We start from the raw sequence: 21,309 nt of genomic DNA on the forward strand, positions 1-21,309 counted from the left end.
ACAGCGTTTTTGTCATGAGTAATCTCTGTAATCTCTGTGAAAACTTCAAGTGAGTACAAATAATTACAGGTATTCCACATTCTTGTGAGATGACAAAAAGCAAGAGGGATATCGCACAAATCCACATGATGGAACACTAGAAAGCCTATCAGCTTTAATGGGAAGGAATATTTTTTTTTTTACTGACTATTCACTCCAAACAAGGCACCATGCCACTAAGTCATAAAGGGCTACTAACAGGGCCTAGATTGGCCAGGATACTATGTAAGGAGTTTGGGGAATGAGATGCCTATTCACTTTACACTTGAACTTCTGCATGTCATTACAGTCAGGGAAGCAGGGGCCTGGGAGGGAATTCCAAAGTGTAGCAGTTTGAGCAAAGAAGCTATGTGAGTAGAAGGCTTTATGGCATCTAGGGATCTCTATGGTGTAGGGGTGAGATTTTACTGCTTGTCTGGGGTATTTACGCCGGGGGGGGGTACTACTGCTTTAATTAAAGCTCATCTAATGATGTTCTATTCCACGAGTGAAAACATATGATACAAAAAAGAACAAAAAAATCAAATCCAGAAAGAGCAGAATATACCATGCAAAAAGGCTACAACACAGCTATAATAAATAGAGAAAAGGGAGACAGTGTATTAGTTTGTGAAGATTAAATAAGACTCCAGATTGAATATGAAGAGCAAAATTATGAAAAATATGTACAATTCCTTTTGAAATTATTAAAACAGCCTTTATATAGAAAGAAGCATCAGAATATGAAATAATGTATAAACAGGCGGGGCAGAATGAGTTTGAACATTCAAAAGAAGATGAAATAGTGCTCTGGATACAGCATAGAGCAAGATAGATCTAGCTCCCTAGAAATAAATATCAAAGAAAGAGAGATCGAGTGAGAAAAAAAAAATAATCCTTAAAATGAAACCATTAAAACAAGTACAAGATCTACTAGGTGCATAAAAGTTTCACGTTTTAGAGAGATGTAATATTTAGAGCGTGCTTGTGGGCACACCCTTAGAAAATAAATAATTAATCAACACAAAGCACTGAATAAAGCAAACAACTACCTCCTTTTAAACTCAACAAACAAAAGGGTTTTATTAAGCCAAGTAAGTGTTTGCAATATTCTTCAAACCTCTGGTTACCTAGTATAATATCTCAGCAGTTATTCCAAGCTGAAATCGTCAATGCTGGAAGACTAGGGAAAGGAGAGAGTGTGTTGGGTTAGCTGCTTGTCAGCTCCATAAGAAGGTTTCATGCTTCTTCAACCCGGAAGCTGTAAGAGTTCCTTAGGGAAGAAAAAGAATCAATGTGCCGTACCTGTTCATTGGTCAGAATGTGGCGTGATCACACAGGAGAAATGCATTGATCCGTAAGATCCTGGGAAGTTCCTTAAATAGATGGGATTAGAACTGTACACCACAGTCCGTGGTGAGGGTTGTGGGAACTTCATAATGCAATATCCAGCCCGATATAAGGGATCGTGCTACAGATTCAGCCGATATGTCATTTAGGGAAATGGCTTCAGCCCTCTATGTGAAACGATCTCTGCAGGTCAAGAGATAAGTAAATCCCTGTCTGATGGGCCATGATCCATCCAGATCAATGTGAACATGAGTGAATCGAGCGCCTGAAGTGCTGAATGTTCCAAGAAGTGCACGGATATGCTTATTCACTTTTGACTTTTGGCAGGAAACACAGGAACATGTCTAGGCAGAGATACCACACCTCATATTAGGTCAGAAAAATCAGCTTCACTGTGGCTTTTCATCCGAGGTGTGCCAGGGTGTGTAGGGTATCAAAGACAACCCTATGATGAATCATTGGAACCAAAGGTCTAAATGAATCTGTTGAGGTGTCGCAGATGATCTGCTTGTCCGAGGTGGACACAGGCAGGTACGTGAATTTGCAAGCTGCAAATTCAGGTGATAACAGATCCAGAGTGTCCAGACATGGCTGCTCTAAGGCCATCTGCTGTAGATCGATATCCGAAGATGAGGACAGAGAATTAATGGGAAGGCAGGATAAGGTGTCTGCTGCAGTATTCTGTTCACCTGAAGTATATTGGATATCGCTGGTAAATTGCAAAACAAAATCCAAGTAGTAAATTTCGCGAGGGGAATATTTGTCCAGCTTAGAATGCAGTGCAAAGGTAAGCGGATGGTGATCAGTGTAGATCACAAATTGACAGCCCTTGAGTGAATGCTGAAAGGGTTTCACTGCTAGGTACATAGCCAACAGTTCACAGCCAAACATGCTGTAACGTTGTTCTGCTAGTTTCAGCTGCCTCGAAAAATGGGCATGTGGTTGTAGTTGTTTCTAGTGCTGTTGTTGCAACATTGCACCTACAAACTGTGCCTGATGTGAAAACTGGGCATCTGGCACAGGATGTGCAAGTTGTTGCTAGTTTCTGTTTCACTTCGTTAAAGGCTTTCTGCTGAATATCATTCAAAACTGCTCGTTTTTCTTATTCTGTTATGTAACAGGTCAGAAAGAGGAGACAGGAGATCTACACAGTGTGGGATAAAGCATCTGTAATAATTAAATAGGCCAAGGAAGTGGCTTAGTTGGCGAAGTGAAGTGGGTGGGTGAAGATCTTGTAGAGACTTCACCTTATCAGGTAAAGGAGATATATCTTCTGGGCTGATAATGTGTCCCAAGAAAACAAGGCTGAGGTGAATGACATGTTCCTCAGGTGAGGTGCTTGCCACGAGAATGTCTATGTAGTTATAGACAAAGTCTAAATCATGCACTACTCCGCCGATGAAGCATTGAAAGGTACTAGCCACGTTTCTCAAACTGAATGGCATAGTTAAAAATTCAGACACTCCAAATACAGTTGTTATTGCAGTTTTTGACTGGACGAGGTGTATATAATGCTCAGCTGCAGCATATGGTTAAATTCTGGCTTTGCTGTCTTAAGTTTATCTGCAAGGAGAGGACGAGGGCATGAGAACACAAGAACACCTGCAGTCTCAATGTGATGTTTTGCTGTGTGCGTAGGTTTGCACACAACAAAATTCAAATTTGTTAGCTCCGGGTAGTGGCAATGAAAAATACCAAGCTTATAGATGGGACGTTTGCTTTCAAGCCAGGGGTGGAAAGTTCTGTATTAGCATCTATTAGCTGCATGTCCACTATCAAGTTGAAGTGGTGCAGAAAATCCGTACCTAGAATGGAGTATGGTAAATCAGCAATGGTAAAGACGCACATAGTCTCTACATAATTCCAAGTCCAGAGAACGAGAAATTTAACCATGTGTGGAAATAGGGGAGTGATTTACCACTTACAATACAAGAAGTGACACTGGTGATTTCTCTGTGAGGAGTTTCAGTGTCCAAATACTGCAAGCTACTCTTGTATCAACCAAGCAACATGCTTGGGATCAGGAGTCAGTGATGAAATAGGCATGGTTGTTCTGTAGATCCTGCGGGAGGTGTCCCGTACACGACCCCCCCCCCCCCTAGATATTAGTTTCCCTGGTTCGAAAACAAAGAGGGTATTTTGCACCTCCATGCCTCTGTGCCATAGCAACTATGGTAAAATCATAATCTTGGCTTGTTTGAATGGCGATGATGGTGTAGAGAAGGCAAGCAAGTTTTGTAGCGGTGCCTAGGCGAATGTGATCAACCATGCTTAGTTTATTCACTTCCCTAGTGAGTCACTCGATAGCTTCCAGTATAGCCATCAATGTGGCTTTTTGGCTTATGTTCTGGGCTGCAACAGGGCGTACAGAGACTTCAGCCTGTGGCTGGGGGTGGCCATGGTAGTAGGACCCTTTGTGAAATCAATCACTTTATCTGTCAATGTAGTAGCTGTATCGGCACGTAAAGTGATTGATATCATCAACAGTTATTAGAAAAAAAAATCCAATTTCTTGGATTTTTCCTTCAAAGGCAAGCACCAATGCTGTAGCTTGTGTCCATATCAGTAAGTACATGTCAGAATTCAATTTCAAATAGACTGTATATAGATATGTGTGAATGTCCATAACTAATCATTTAAATCTGCAATTATTAATTATAAGCATAAAAGTCCAAGTAAAACGTTGTACAACGCTTCTGAAGAAATTTTATCAAACTAAAATAATAAGACTTAATGTAAGAGAGGAAATAAGCACCCGGCTGCTGCTTGTGTTTGGAACACATCTGTGTTGGGAGATGGAATAATCAAAGTTAAAACGTTATTGATCAGAAATTATGTTTTTTTTTTTTCTTTTTAAATAATACAACAAAACCAAAAGAAATACCTTCAAGGCTGAGAAATGCTTTTCAATGGCTTCATTCAGCAAAACAATAACGTTTTCTTGTCCTTTGTTTCTCTTTCTCGAAAGGACTGCAGTCAAGTAATATAATTCCTGAGGAAATAACAAAAAATATACAGAGCAATAGCATTAAGATAACATCAAAGAATTCAAATAAAAAGAAAGTAATGTTCAAGAGAAGGTGGAAACCGCGTGCGGTGTTTTAGCTTGTGTAAATAGAAAAGAAAGAATGAGCGAAATTGGTAAAAGACAGTCTCTTGTAATTGTGACCATTTTCACCAACAAAAATGAAAAGAATATCTTTAAGTTTAGTATCGAGACAACTCTAGAGTTCATTTAAGTACTTGTGATTTTCATATTTTGTGGCATGTCCAGATTATTTTAAACTTCATTTAGTTATTTTAGTAAATGTTTTGTTTCAGATATTTATTCATATTGGTTTGTTTGTTTTTTTACAAAGGGTTCACCACTTATAAAGGCCTGTAGGCCACTTGTGGATAGGGGTTAATGAGTGTACGGTAGTCATCGGGACAATACTGTAGTAATCGTTAGTAGCGGAAATTTGGGATAGCTTGATTATTTAAGGAGACAGCTCAACAAGAACTTGACTTAAAACAACCATATTGTAGTTAGCTGGAAAGTAGGCCAACAAAACAGAGTTCCACAGGCGTGCAGTTCTAGCAAAGTTCATGGAATTCATGTTTAGGTTAAGGCACAGATAGGGAATGAAGGGAAACTATTGATAGTGATTTTAGCTAGACAAGTGTTTTTATTTTTTTGTGTGAAAGTTTGACAAGGGAGAAACCACAGATTGGAACTCAGACGAGCACTTGCCATGAAAATAATGATAGAGCAGAGACAGGCTAGCAATGTCTCTTCTGTGGGAAAGAGATTGTAGAGAAGAGAAAAGAACATCACCTATCAGATTTTGAAGTTGATTTTGAATTCCGTCAGGGCAAGATAGGGTAGCTGAACAGCTCCTGCCCAGATGTGGCAACAGTTTTAAGACATACTTGGCTCTTGCTTTAACTAGTTCCTTTTTACTTACCCCTCCCTCCCTCCCCTCACGGGTGCAGACTTATAGACAAGTCCTATTTTTAATGTGGAGAAAACCCAACTCCCCAAGACGAGGTACTCTGGATTGAAATAAAATTTATAATTCCTAAGTCTAGAAAGATTTCTTTAGCATGGACCAACGACAAAAAAAAGATGAAGCTTAGTATCAGAACAGATACTACACTTTGATTTGAAATTTTGGGATACAAATATATGTATATAAATCATCATCATGCACCAAAGTTAATATACTTTTTTTGTATAATAATTAGTAGACCTATGACAACAGCATATTCTTTTCATTATTTTGACTCTTGAGTATATATCAGTGAATATCTTATATGTTTTTATATGGAGTGATGTCGTTCTCGATTGTCTGTGTCAGCTATACACTCAAGAGTCAAAACAATGATAAGAATATTCTCTTGTCATAGCCGTAGTAATAATGAAGAATTCAAAACCAACTAAAATCCACTTGAATTTCTTGAAGAAATGTATTTTCAGTTAGCATACAAGATGGTTGAAATTGTCTGAAAAGAATGAATGCAACCAACAACAAAATAAAAGGTAAATACCCAAAGTTTCAATTCCAAAATAGACTTGTTTTTGCTCTGAACATATCAAACAGTGATATAAACTATGATTTATTCAGATGTTTCCTAACTCAAAATTAGAATTCTTTACTCCACAGATGCAAAAACACAAAAAATGCATTGGGTAAAGTGGGCAATGATTACGTTTTTAGAGAAAAGCATACAAAAACAATTTATGGTAACAGAATCGTCTTGTCTGAAATAAACTTGAAGAAAATGTAAAGGCCAAAGTAAATAAGGGGTTAATATGCCATAGAACAAATCAATCAGACGATTCCTTCATAAACGTACACAAGTTTCTTATCTCAAAGAAAAAAAAAAAAAAGAAAGTTCTGAAAACGTTTACTCCTTATTTTCAGAAACATTATCTACAGAATGATTGAAAATTAAATCTGCAGACTTGAAATTTACTACTGAAGTATAATTCTTACAAGAAGTTATGGAGGGGGCGGGGTGAGAGCTTTCCTTTAGTCCTTATATTCAATGAGTGATATTTTTGATGATGAGAGAAAATACTGTTTCCTGGGTCAGCTATTGTTTTGAGTTGGTGACATGTAAAGATTTTAAATCTCTTCATAGTGTTTATCACTATTCACCTATCAATCTAGCCATCATAAACCCTAATCTTCAAATTTTAGCATTGATAAGTTTTGACTGATTAGTACAAAAAACGTAAAAGAAAGTTCCTTGTGAAATCAGTTGATGCAGTTCCTAGGCGTCTTGAAAAGCTAGTGTCGAATGCTGGCACCCATATTGAAGTCTAAATAAAACGTTGTGCTATAAACTTTCTTACTGTATTCATTTTCTTGTAAAAATTATATTCCAGTAATAAATTACAAGCAAATTACAATATGGAGTGACTTTCCAATCACCCTGTATATCTCTATCTCTATGATTATATAAAAGGAACTTCATGTGTGTGTGTAAGAGGATTCCTTATGGACTCAAAAATGGCTGGGTCGATTTTTATAAAAATTTCACTCGAAGGTACTTTATGTGCCTGGCAGTGTTCTTATATAGGTTTTGTACTTGAAAGTCTTTGATAAGTATCGATAATTTAAATAATCGGATAAAATATGAAACAGGCCATTTTGACTGAAGTTAACATCTTACACAGCCGGACATCACGAGTACATTTGAGAAGTTTTATTACCACACAGGCCGAAAGGCCTGACATAAAATCAGCAGTTCTTTGATATGACAGGAGTGCGTTCGAAATCAATATTTCTGTTTAAAGCACAATTCCACCATGATACTTGTTTTTATTTTAAACTTAAATTCAAACCATTATCACGCACAAGCAGTAAGACCAGTTATATAAAATGAACAGTAGGTTCATTGATATGACAGAGGCACATTCAGAATAAATGTTTCTCTTTAAAGCACCATTGAAGCATGATACATGACTTTTGCATTTTAAACTTTCATACAAGCCATTATATATAAAAACTAATTTGATAAAATCAACTGTACGTTCTCTACAGTGCAATGTAAACTACAATATATTATGAACAAAGTCACTCTGAAGCTTCTTCCAGGAATGGGTCCCCAATTAAAGCAGGCAATCAACAAATTTGATTGAAAAATGGTCGATTTCACCGATTTTAATGACAATAAAAAATATGGAAGTGTGAAACATTCATTGATCATCATTCAATCCTGGGCAACGACGGGTCATCCTGCTAGTCTTCTATATATAACTGTCAATATGTGTGTAGTCTGCTTATTGAAAGAAAGGTTAGAGAATCTACATAAAACCAAAATTGTATTTATAAGTTTTACATGCAGACATGTGTTAGATGGCTTTTAGAAATTGATTTTCAAATTCGCCATTATGAAAAATAACGTCTTTTAAATGGTTTCCATTTTCAGTCTGTTGGAAATTTTTTCTCGTAGAGATATCTCGAAGAAAAAGTTTCTATCAACATACTTGAAACTCTACAGGAATCAAATAGAATATCAAGAATTAAATAAACTGCAATCCATGGATATTGTTTTGGAAATGACACGAATCTGTGAGGCTGCAAATCGGAAACATTTAAAAGATGTTATTTTTCATAAAGTCTTTTCAATTTTTTTCTTTTTTGCATAAAAACATTTCCATCATATTACGTTAATATTCCATTAAGGCACCATAAAAAATAAAGAATCTATTCAAGCTAAAAAATTCCTTCAATAATTCCTCAGTAATATCTTAACCATCCTATATATATAACTACTTCAGTTACTCACATAAAATTAATATACAAAAGTATAAATTTATGCGTAAACTTTAAGTATTTACTGCAAAAGTGGTCAATACGTAGGTAGACCTAGTTAGTAAGTTATAAAATATATATGGCGATTATGCTACACGGAATATTCTGCGTTTCATCCACTCTAGGACTCTTCAGGCTTATGCACAAATTTTGTGGTTGTCTGTCGTTTTTATATACGCACCTTCTATTGAGATTTTAGTTAGCCAATCAGCTTTCTCGTATCCATCGCGCCCTTTCTATCAGCCAATGAACATGCACTTATCGGACAAAGGCCTATTTGACCTCTGGTTGACCTGTTCCTTTGTGTGTGCTCTATTTAGCCTGGTATCTAGTTTCTTGACCTGTTTTAAATCTAGGTTAGGTTTTTTTTATGTTAGTTTATATATAAATGTATATATATATATATATATATATATATATATATACATATATGTGTGATCGTTTATGTATATTCATGTTTATTTAATTTACTTATTTTCTATTGTTTTTGTTAGTTTTAAAACTATTTTGTAACGCTATCCTAGAGTAAATTTTATCTTGGGAACACAGTTGTTCGCTATTTCTCTTCTACAGTTTAATAGATGTTGGGGTTCTTTAAAGTACAGGATAGAAAATTTTTCATGAAGGCATAGTCTACATGGGTCATCTAGGTCTCTACATGTGGTAGCTTGTTTTATTATTTTCCATTCGACTACTAGCGAATGTCCACTTTCCTAGAGTTTCCAGTATTTATTTACTAGCGTTGTTTTCATACTGTGTTTTTTATTGTTTAATGTACTTTTGTGGTCATAATATCGAGTTTTGAAATCTAAGGAAGTCATACCGATGTAATATTTATTGTTATTCGGGTTTTCTTTCGCAAATATTGTGGCCTGGTAAACTACGCTTTTGGTTAGACATTTATTTTGAAGTGGGCAAAGTGTGCGGTGTCTACAGTTGCATTTATCTTGTTTGTTATTAGTATTTTTATTTCTAGTATGGTTGTTCTTGTCCGGGGTTGGTTTATTATTATTATTATTATTATTTCTGCTAGTGTTAGTTTTATTTTTGTTATGGTGTCTACTTTTTTATTGTTTATTTTGTTGTTGTTTACATTGTTTTTATTTAATATTTTGTTATTATGTGCTTTAATTATCATCTCTAAATTTTCGCAGCAGCTGTAGGATAACTTTAGGGTATATTTATTGAAAATTTTGTGTAAGGGGTTGGTTGCGGGAAAGTGCTTTTCGATAAGATCTAGAAATTTCTTGCCAAGTTTTGTTTTTAACATTTGATTGTACGGGCCGTATACCAAATTATAGTTCTTTTACTTCTATTTTTAATTTTATTATAGTTATTGGTGTTTTGTTGCTTATATTTGATATCGATATTTTTGTATCCACTATTTTTTAGGGCTATTTAATAGATATTGGTTGACCTGTTAAATGCATTTTCATCGCTTGAGTTATTACTGAGTCTATTTATGATCGAGTGGATACAAAAATATCGATATCAAATATAAGCAACGAAGCACCAATAACTATAATAAAATTTCATCATAGTGTTTCATCCAGACCGCCAATCCTTCAACCGCTCCGGGTTCTTGCACTCCAACCCGAAGTGCGTTAGCTGTTCTCTTACATGGGTCGCAGGCACCACGTCCTCGTTGACAAAAATGTCATCGACGTAAGCAGATACTGCACGGCTTACAACTTCTTCCTGAGACAATACTTCGCTGACAATTGCTCTCATGATCAGAGGAGCCACATTCAAACCGAACCCTAGACGGGTCAGGCAATATTTTTTCCCAACGATTTCCACAGTCTGGTATGGCCACAGTGTCTCATGGACCCGGACTTGTAGGTATGCTCTCCTGAGGTCCAGTAGAGACACGTTAGCACCGTTTTGTCTCCATTCGCGCAGTTTAGCTGCACAAACATCTGCGTTGGCCGTAAACGCATCTACGTAATGATTTAGCTCCCGGTAGTCCATTACCGGGCACACTTTGGCTTTGTTCTGCTGCATCATAGCCATCAGAAGAATAAGGCCTTTCGGAGGTCCCAATTTACCCTCTGGGTACGGCACGAGCCAACCATTATCTATCCAGGTGCGGAGCTCCTGCGTGTATTCTTCATGGATTTCCGCCAGCACTGGGTATTCTGACACTCGATTGTGTAGTCTTTCAGGGGGGTGATCCTCAGACCACTTCCACGATGCAGTCCACGTTCGGTTTTGATGATCAAAGGTGACGGTGAAATCTGGTTCATTAATAGAAATGGCTGCGCATTTAATATTTTTCCTGTCGCCCAGCCACACTGATCCTGTAGCGTTAACAACGACACCGCCAAGAGCTTTTATGACGTCGATCCCTAGAAGTCAAACCCCAGTGGTTTGCCATGCACCACCAACACATTGATTCTGGCAGACACACCTCCGTCAGTGGACACAGAGACCGTTCCAACACCGCAGCACGCATGGGACATTCCACCAATCGTTTTGACATCTACGTTTGTTTTTCTCCAAGACCAACACCGGTCTGCATGTAAAATAGTCCTAGAGAATCTTGTATCAATAAGCGCCAAACATCGCGTCCCGTCAACATGGATGCTTATCATCGGGAGCGTCGTGCTCGCATCTTGGTGGGGAAGGAGACTGGCGCTTATGCGTCCTCCCCGTGCTCGTTTCCCGAGCAGTTCCGAGCCCAGTGTCCACTCTCATCGCAACGGTAACACCGTGTTCCACGTTTTCGACAGTCCTTTGCAAAGTGGCTTTTTGTATTGCACTTGAAACAGGTCACACTAACAGGAATATTCTGGGCCCTGTGGTTGTTGGGTGAGTGTGTGGCCGCAACCACATCCTGATTGTGTTTCCCAGTCGTCGTCAAAATTCTTGATCTCGACATTAGTTCCCCCATGGTCAGGACTTTGATGTTCGGCACCTGTTGAAGAGCAATTGAGATAGTGTCAGGGAACCCAGTGACGAAAGTCAATTTTGTGAGTCTCTCTAAGCCATCTCCTGTGAATCCGGCCAATCCAACCAACTGCCTGATTTTGTTGGCGTAAACATCCACACGTTCGCCAGCCCATCTAACCATAGTTATTTTTCTGTATGCTGCAAACGCGTCGTTGGTAAATGCCTCCTTTAATCGGGCCTCAATCTGGTCTATTTCTCTTTGATCGTCCTCCTCCATTTCCATGTAGAGGGCCAGTGCATCACCTTCCAGATATAAAGGTAGCAGACTCGCTACGTCATCCACCTGCTGAAGTTGTGCGACAAGTCTCACTTTTTTCAGCCATGCTACAACGTCTCCCTCGCCAGAGAACAGCTTGATAATATCGCTGCTTATCTGCACCTTCGCCATAGTCGGGCCGAAACAGCTTGAAACAAAAATGTAGTAGGCAAAACAAAAAAAAATACAACTAAAAACAGACGGAACAAAAACTCGCTTCTTGCAGACACGTGGGTCGTAATAAGCACAATCTACTCGCCAGAATCACTTACACACAATCTGCAGAACGCCCCCTCTCCTTTCCAGTGTCCTGCCTTTATAGCGGCCAGGAACGACATATTTGCATAATCGCGCGAGAGCAGACGTGATTCAACGATAATTACATTGGGTAAACGCTAATAAAAGCCCATGGACGCCATCTTGGAACTCTCTCTTTCGCTCAGCCCAAAACAGACGTATCCGAGGTAAGCTCTCTATTTCTCATTTTGGTTACTGCTAATTCTGCTACAATATATAATTGTTTTATTGTTTATTTTAGTCTTTAAAAAATATTGTTTATGATTTAAATTTAAACATTTGCTAGGAAATCCTATCGATTTTATAGCAAAACTAATTGCCACAATGAGACTACCATTGTTGGAGATATATGCCACCTAAGTTTAAAATTAAAGTTCAGATATATGGAAAGTTAGACAAAGATATTTATAACATAACATATTCACCAGTTAATTCTTTTCATATAAGGGGTTTACCTGTTACAGAAAAGACCTAAGTGAAATAATGTAATTCTTACATGTGTTAGTCATAGGGTATATTTATTTAGTATCTCTCCCGCTGCAAGAACTGTGACACCAGGGTCAGAAAGTGGGATTGAGAAGTCAGCGCCCCCAAGAAAGGGCACTCAGATTTGGAAAAATTGCCTGGATAGCCTTGTTGGCATTTTTTGGTAAGGGTGCCTCAAGTGATTAGCAATAAACTAACCCCCTTCTCAAAGCTTGGGAGGGTGGACCTCCTAGAAATGCACAAGAACAGCATTACACCGCAATCAACAGAGACCAGATTATTACAAGAATGGTCTAATCTCTGTTGATTTTGAGAACTGAAGATAAAATGCTTAAACAGAAATTTAAACAAATTGCCTTGTGATTGCGTTTCATATTGAGTTAAAGATCCATCCTCAGCGATGAATCCAACAACCTACGGACTGATGTGGAAACATGAGACTCTTCTTTGTCAGGATAAGGTATGATCCAGTTCAGGCCTAAGCGGTAATCTCTTCCAGGAATTACATCCTCTTTTTGAGGGGAGAGGTTACTGCAGATCGCCTAAAACGCTCCTTCTAGAGAATACAGACAAGTCCATTCATGGCTAGTTTTCCACTAGGTAGAGCATTCCTCTGAAGGAACTGGCTTTCCTCGTCTTTATGTCACAGCTTGCTGAGGTGTGAAGCCCATGAATAGAAGCTAGCAAACTTACCATCTTAGACTCTATCTAGCTAAAACTTTTTGCCTGACACAGTGACAACTATGAATCTGAAATATAATAAAAACGTAATTTCTTTGGAGGAGGGGGGGCAGGGGGGTTGTTTCAATGCATATTTATTATTAATGAAAATTTAATATAACTATCAGTGTGAAATATTACTTCTATTGCATTATCTTTTAATACTCAAGTGAGTTTAAGGTGTTGCAGTAAAATTCAACACTTAGCAAAAAGTAAACAATTTACAAGGAAGTGCTGAGGAGTATGGTGAAACTCCTGATTAGACAAGATTGTTGCAAAGGCACCCTATATCTTCCAGTAGGAGTCTGCTTCTGCACACAAGATCAAAACCACACAGGTGTGTCTACTCAAGAATATTCCTTGCCATTAATCAATGAAGTTGTAGCTGCTCTCCTCATCTGATTGCAACCCTCCTGAGTATTTGCTCTGGAGTGTGATTGAGACCAAGACTAACAAGCATACCACAATCCAGTTGGCTTTCTGAATGCTGCCACCATGCCACAGATGAAGACATATTTGCCGGTACATGAATTATTTTGTGTCTGTCTTGAGATAGTCGTCTCCAGTGGCGGTTATACTAAAAAATAATGCGGTATGTAACTAACTGTTGCTAACTGAATTGTTGTATCTCTGCATATACAACTTTTGGTTGTATTGTCTTTTTCGTTTCCTTTTTGTCAAGTGTCAGCTCTTGTTGCAATCACCTGTATTTCAAACTAATGTACTATCTTGCATAGTCAATTCCGAGTATCTGTTTTGTGAACTTCCAGGGATTACCTTCTCTCTTTTTTTTTGGGGGGGGGGGGTATTGTAATATCTGCATTGTTGCTATTAAATCATCCTCTCAGGCATTACCTTCTTTTTTTTTTTTTTTTTGAGAAGAAGGAGAGGGCATGTGGTGTCGTATTTCTGATATTTTTTATTAAATATAAACTAAAAATAAAAATGTATCTATATATAAATGATAATAAACTTTAAAGAATAAAAAAAGAAATACAATAATTAACCTTTTTTCTGATTGGTCTAAAACTTTTCATTATTTGAAGCCGCCATAAAAAATAAATAAAAGAACTGCCATCTGTTAGCATAACTAGAAAGCAATCGTTCGTGTTTTGGAAATTAGAAGAGCATCGCCCCCCTCCCCAGGCAGCTATACTCTGGTAAGTTGGCCCGTTATATCCTACATATTTTTTTAATTTAATTTTTCAAGTTGAATCCAATTTTGCGGTGCGTTAGTTTATTAACGATGAAGATACAGAACAGTAAAGAATGGATTTCTACATAACACCGTTGTTCCAGCACGGTTCGTGTTCTGCATAAGTGCTGAAGTGTGTTAAGGTCCTTTCTTGATTCTGGTGAACTTGAAGAAAGAATTGATCAACTTTAATCATCCTTCTAGTATAAAGGAGTACCTGAACAGATAAAAACCAAGTGTTTTAAGTTTTGTAGTCCTATCTAATCTCTTGAAAGTATTCACAAAACCCACAGGCATACGAATGTCAACAAGAAATTGACACAATCAGCTATTCACTAACAACACTTACATCATATATTCTCATAAAAATATGCGACAAGGAAGAATATTTTTGTCAGTTTTCATTAATGATAATATTTAGCTCACTATCAAGCAGAATCCCCACGTAAGAATAAGCAATCTGAAGGAGAAATCACAAAAAGGAGCAAATGTCAAGATGCAACATTATCCAACATCGATTCCATTACAAATGACACAAGATTGGAATGCAGAAAATAACGAAATGGCGAAACGGATTCGATCAATGCACATGTGCGCATGCATTAAACAAGAGAACTTATAAATTATGTTTTCTCATTATTATCTAATTCATAAAAAGGTGATTTTCCATACTTGATTATCTTCTGTGCTAACAATAAATGTAGATTTCCTTTTGCTTTCATGGCCGCACTTAGTTTCAACATTGTTAAGATCGGTATGAACATGCCAATGGCGCTCACACTCAATATGAATAATTAACAGCCAACTGATTCCCAAGAAGAGAGGCTGGAAGCTCTAATAACAAAAAACAGAACGAAAGAGAATAGATAATAAAGATGGCGTTAACTTTCCTGATTTCTTAAAACAACCTTCCATATTTCATGTAATTCCATTATTTTTATTTATTAATAAGTTATTCATGGTTACCAAATAAAAACTGGCAACAGCTGAATTTTCTTTTGTAATCGCAAGGAATACGGTTACATATGCAATGTACAACTATTGAAGTATCCTCATCTAATGGATTAAGTCTACATTAAAATTATACGTCTTATGAGATGACTGACCAATTTTTATGATTTCAGGTTATAATAAACAGCTACGGCAGGAATTGAAATACAACCTACCAAAGCCTGATTGTTACAGCTAGTGAACTTCAAAAAAATGCAATCTGGACGTGAGGACACGTTAGAAGAATGATATGCAATAAAATTGTGTTTTAAACTTGAAAAAAAATGCCACAGAAATGTTTGGAATGCTTCAGACTGCTTTTGGGCCATCTTGCATGAATTGAGTATCAGTTTTTGAGTGGTATAAGAGATTCAAGGAAGGCAGGGGGAAGGAATGATGAAAAGTGTAGGAGGAGTAAGGAAGTCAGAACACCAGAGTTGATTGGCCAAATAAAGAATTTCAGGGACAAGGACCGTCGTGTGTCTATAAAGACAATAAGTGCACAGTTTGATGTCAGTGTGGGAACTGAGTTCACAATTATTTGCAAGGAACTGAAGATGCGGAAGATTTGTGCAAAGTTTGTCACAAGGGTCCTCAGAGAAGATCAGAAAGAAAACTGTTGTGATGGGCATCAAGACAGTTCCTCACTCTTCTTATAGTCAAGACCTTGCTCCCTGTAACTTTTGGTTATTTCCTAAGCTCAAAGAAAACCTTAGAGGCTGCTGTTATGAGACAAAGAGATGAAAGGATATTACAAGAGTCATTGTCAAACTCACACAAGAGGACTTTCATGAGAGATTCCAGAAGTTGTTGGAATGGTACAACAAGTGCATTGCAGCCAGAGGAGATTACTTTAAAGAGGACTAGAGTTTCATGTGTGTACTATCAATGAAAGTGCCCATATGATAAAAGTATGGAAGCTTATTGAAGGCATCTTGTGTGTGTGTGTGTGTGTGTATATATATATATATATAAAGCTGAACGTCTGTGTGTGTGTCTGGTCACAGTAAGGCTCTTATATGGTTGACTATTTTAAAAAACTGATTACATATAATGATAGAAGATGTATTGAGACAAGGAATGGGTATGTTTGATCCTGCAGAACGGTGGGTCATTAAAATTGTGGGGTCTGCGTTCGCACCTGGTCCACAAAGTATGGAAATAAAAAATTTTCAAAAACGTTTACAAGTGTTTTTGATATAGATGTACATAATAATACTTTGATAAGTATGTTTTAACTTAAATAGAGATGGTATAATAAAATTGTGGGGTCTGCGTTCGCGCCTGGCCTCCATAGAATGGAAATAGGCACACACTTTAATAGACTTTTCATATCTATCTGTGTAAGTATACTTTGATAATTATGTTTCAGTTAGAAGAAATATGGTATAATAAAATTATGGGGTGTTCGTTCGCGCCTGACCTCCATAGAATGGAAATATATCACAAAGTTTAACAAGGTTTTTTAATATAGATCCACAGAATACTGTGATAAGTGTTTCAGTGTGAACAGGTACGGTATAATAAATTATGGGGTTTATCTATTTTATTTTTACTTTCATCATATTTTGCTTTGGTTTTGATACGCTATATCTTTACAGCCCTTCCTTTTCATAACCTATCATACTTTAATAAATCAGAGTCCATTTTCTGTAGGCTGTTTTTGAACCCAGTCAACGACGGGTACTTTTGCTAATATATATATATATATATATATATATATATATATATATATATATATATATATATATATATACTATACTATTATATGAAAGGAACTGTGTGTGCGTATGTGTGACAGATTTTTTTCAGTATGAACTTGAAAACGGCTGGGCCGAGTTTTATGAAATTTCACACGAAGATACTTTATGTGCCTGGCAGTGTTCTTAAATAGGTTTTCTATCAGAATGTCTCCAATAAGTATTGACAATCGACAGAAAAAAGGAATAGGTAATTTTGACCAAAGTTAGCCTAACATCACAAGTGCATTTGAGAAATTTTATTACTACACAAGCTGAAAGGCTCAACATATAAAATCAACAGTAAGTTATCTGATATGACAGGGGTACATTCGAAATGAATGTTTCTGTTTAAATCATATTCCACCATGATACTTGACTTTTTCATTTCAAACTTAAATTCAAGCCATTATCACTGCACAAACAGCAAGGCCAAGCATACAAAATCAACAGTAGATTTTTTATGTGACAGGTGCGCGTTAAAAATTAATGTTTCTGTTTAGCGCACAATTGAATTATGATACTTGACTTTTGCATTTTAAGTTTTAATTCAAGCAATTTTTTATGAAAAAATAATTTTATAAAATCAACAATTGGTTCCCTACAGTGCAATGTAGACTACAATGTATTGTGAACTAAGTCACTGTGAGAGGCATGTGAAGCTTCCTCCCGGTGAAACACGATAAATCCCCCAACGACAGCAGGTAATGAATCAATCTCATTTAAAAATAAGCGACTTCGCTGATTTCGACAACAATAAAAATATGGTGTCAAGCATTTGTTGATCATTATGATCAGCCCAAGCAACGACGAGTCACACTTCTAGCATATGTATTTGTGTGTGTGTGTGGAAATAAGTATATCATTTTACATTGTGAAAATTCTAATATACTAGGAGGGTGACCCGATGTTGACCAGGATTTATCAATGATTAACGAATATTTCACACTCCCACATTTAATTATCATCAAAATCGATGAAATAGCCCATTTTTCAATCAAATCGTTTGATTGCCAGCTCTAATTGAGGACCTTCCGTAGTCCACCAGGAGGAAGCATCACATGTCTCGCAGTGACTTAGTCCACAATGCATTGTAGTCTACATTGCACTGTAGAGAACCTACTGTTGATTTTATAAAATTATTTTTTATAGATAATGGCTTGCATTAAAGTTTATCATGAAAAAGTCAAGTATCATTGTGAAATTGTGCTTTACACAGAAACAGTCACTTCGAACGCGCCCCTGTTATATCAAAGAACCTTCTGTTGCTTTTATATGTTGTGCCTTTCAGCTTATGTGGTAACAAAACTTCTCAACTGCACTTGTGATGTTAGGCTGTGTAAGATGTTAACGTTGATCAAAATCGCCTGTTTATTCTTTCATCAGATTATTTCGATTACATTACCCAACACCTGCCTAAGGGTTCTAAACTGATTTCGACTAATTTGGTGGTGCTGATTCCGAAAACCATATTAATATTTTCTTATCAGGTCAAGTTGTTGAGATATTTGCGATTTTATACTTTTTTTTTTACTTTAAAATTAGGTGTTCTGCTTCTGTTTTGAATCCATTATTTCTCTTTAAATTACTCTTCTTTCTAATTTCCTCTTCCACTTGCTTCTTACTTCCTTTTTGCAACCACTTCTGACACAGCACACCTCTTTTTCTTTAATCGCTCCCATCTCCGGCATCAAGGGTATGTTTTACAAATTTCTTCTACTGTACAATGTGTTTCTTTACTTTGTTACAAATATTTAAAATGAGGTCAGTTAATAAACAAAATTATGTTTTTGCAAACAGTTGTAAAACCACAAATAGCTTTCCCTAGTCTGAACAAATTTAAATTATGTAAAAAAAAAAGTGAAATATTTTAAATCTCAAAATACGAATTAAAATAATTATTTAAATACTTAAACCTTTTTAAAATACATTCTTTGTGTAATTTTAGATTTATGTCATTGTTGTGGCCTTAGGAAAGAGACATAATGAAAGATGCTTAGAACATGGTTAGGTAGAATGAATATATTGTACAAAAAAAAGTAAATAAAAAAAAAGTTTGCTTGTATTTCCGACTGTAGACAGATAAGATTTATATTATAGATAGTAATTATTCTTTACACCCAAAGAAACTAGTCTTTCATGCTTACAAAATCATCAGTGACGGTCATGAGATTTGAATCCAGCTACAAAACCACTTTTTGCTCCATTTGCTAAGCCTCTACCTCTCTACCTCAGGGCCACCAAACAATTGCCACGGGATTGAAGGGAATTAATCTATATATATAAAAGCGAAAATGTATGTTGGCTTTTTGTGTATGTCCAAGAAAGGCTTTTTTCAGAGAAGCGGTGAGTCGGTTCACAACTTTTTAAAACTGTTTATATCACATGTAAATCGTAATATCTCACAGTTAACTACGGAGCTCGTCTGTCTATTTAATTTGCTCGACTTCAGGAAGATAAATATTCAACAGTTTTCGCTCGCCGCATGTAGGTTAGGCCTTTTCCTATAATGTTTCCCCCTACCCCCAACGTCTTGGGGAAGAAAAAGAAAAAGCATTCCCGCACTAAATGAAATGCTACCCCACAGTCAAAAGTTGACCTCATCAAGTCATTAAAACGTGCACCTGCTAATTTAAGTAATTAAATAAATTTAAATGTGTTTCCGTTAAGCATCTCAGGTAGGGCAATGGTTAACGTCGCACGTTTTTTTCCACACTTTAATTTACAACTTTGCCTCAACGGTTCGGGTTCGATCCTCATACTTACCTACCAAAACATTTTTTTTTTATTTTACCCTCCCCCCTCCCCCGGAGTATTCACACACACCTCCAAACACCCAGGCAACGCCGGGTACCCCTCGCTAGTAACTATTAAAAGCTGAATTTGAGCGAATACATTTGACAATCCAGAGTGAACATTGCATAAACGCTAGTTGACTGCCTTAGTTATAATTCAACAGACAGTGCCCATCCTTAAGTATTCTTAAATGGGCTTGATAATTATAATTAAACAGTAATATTTTACATATATATATATATATATATATATATATATATATATGTATGTATGTATGTATATATATACCTACAGACACTATGTTATGAAATCATCCGTGTTTCCTTCAATGCAAAAAATATCTGTAAAGTATATTAAATATATACTTTATAAAAAAATCACATCTTAAGAGAAATTGAATCAACAACTAACAAAAATCTCCCTCCCCATCTACTTTGGATGAAATGATTCCCACCAAGACTTTCCACACTAGCAGAGTTCTTTAGAAGACAAATGGAATCCTTTATGTAAGATTTGTAAAAATTTAATTGACACAATTCTTATATACATACTAACAGCAATATTTCTAAATCATTAAATTCAACTACTTTAAAAGAAAATGAACCTTGTTATAATATTGTTTATCCTTTTGCTTTTTTTTTTCCAATTTTATTATATATTAAAAAAAAAAAAAAAATTGTTGAATTTGGAGAATTGTATTATTGGCATTATTCAGATTCTCATTTTGAGTGTTATTTTCACACGATTTCAGCTGATGTAAGTTCCGGTCTCCTTATAGTGTAGCCTATCGAACTTGAGAATATCTTTTTATTGGATTTGACAATTTGTACAGAATTTTGAATCGAACTCTTTGATTAATCCTCGGTAGTAGTGTGGGAGTTGAAAACTCTCGCCCTTTAACTCAGAAGAGCGACCTAGCTATGTCACTTCCTGTTTCTCATATTTCACCCTCTTTTCTGCTGAGCGCTCAACCAGTCAAGATGTGACAAACACCGCTCCGGTGGGGCCATGAGCCACCACCGCGTTCCTGACTAGCCAGTCAACCGCAAGTAACATTACTCATCTTCCTATCACTCTTTCCTGTATATTTATGCAATAAAATTGCATTTGTTTCGTTGATATATAACGGTATATTTTCATCTTCATTATGCGACCTTTTGTCTTTTCAATTCCTCTACCATTAAATACATCCACCATTACACTCATGGGGATGGGGTCGTTTATAACACTGCAGACCATCCTGTCCCCAACAGTAGTATGATCACATTCAGTCAGTCATAACCAGGTAGAAGTTTTAAGTAATTTGCAATTCCATTCTGAGTATCGAAATTCTGTGCAAATTTCTGGAGTTTGACAGAAAGAATAGCAAGTTCGATACACCTGAAGATAATCAGAAGTTACACCAGTCAAGATAAGAACAGTAATTCAAAAGATCCAAATAATACGAATTATCAATCCTCATCTCAAAAATTCAGAAACATTCGAGTATTGTATTTATTATTTACTACAAAAGCTCTCATAAAATAAAGTAAAATGTTTTTTTTTGTTTTTTGTTGTTTTGGGCTACCTGATGTGAACGAAGACCGTTACACAAAAAATAAGTGGAAAAGTTATATTGCACACAAATGACGTAATTTATATTATTGTTTTTGTCTTTGTCATATGGTTGCAATATTTTTTATTTAATGAGTGGGTATGATTGAA

General features: G+C 36.4%; 1 protein-coding gene across 1 annotated transcript in view; it reads right to left on the bottom strand.

The window, feature by feature from the left end:
* LOC145246709 (tetratricopeptide repeat protein 21B-like) overlaps positions 1-21,309 on the bottom strand; it is a 1,013,541-nt gene that overhangs the window by 617,650 nt on the left and 374,582 nt on the right. Inside the window, exon 12 of the mRNA XM_080108443.1 lies at positions 4,253-4,360. Within this exon, the coding sequence (XP_079964569.1) occupies positions 4,253-4,360 (108 nt within the window). The remainder of the gene's footprint in view (positions 1-4,252; positions 4,361-21,309) is intronic.

The sequence above is a fragment of the Euprymna scolopes genome, chromosome 24 (genome assembly GCF_053919585.1).
Source record: "Euprymna scolopes isolate OS-2025 chromosome 24, ASM5391958v1, whole genome shotgun sequence".
NCBI lineage: Eukaryota > Metazoa > Mollusca > Cephalopoda > Sepiida > Sepiolidae > Euprymna > Euprymna scolopes.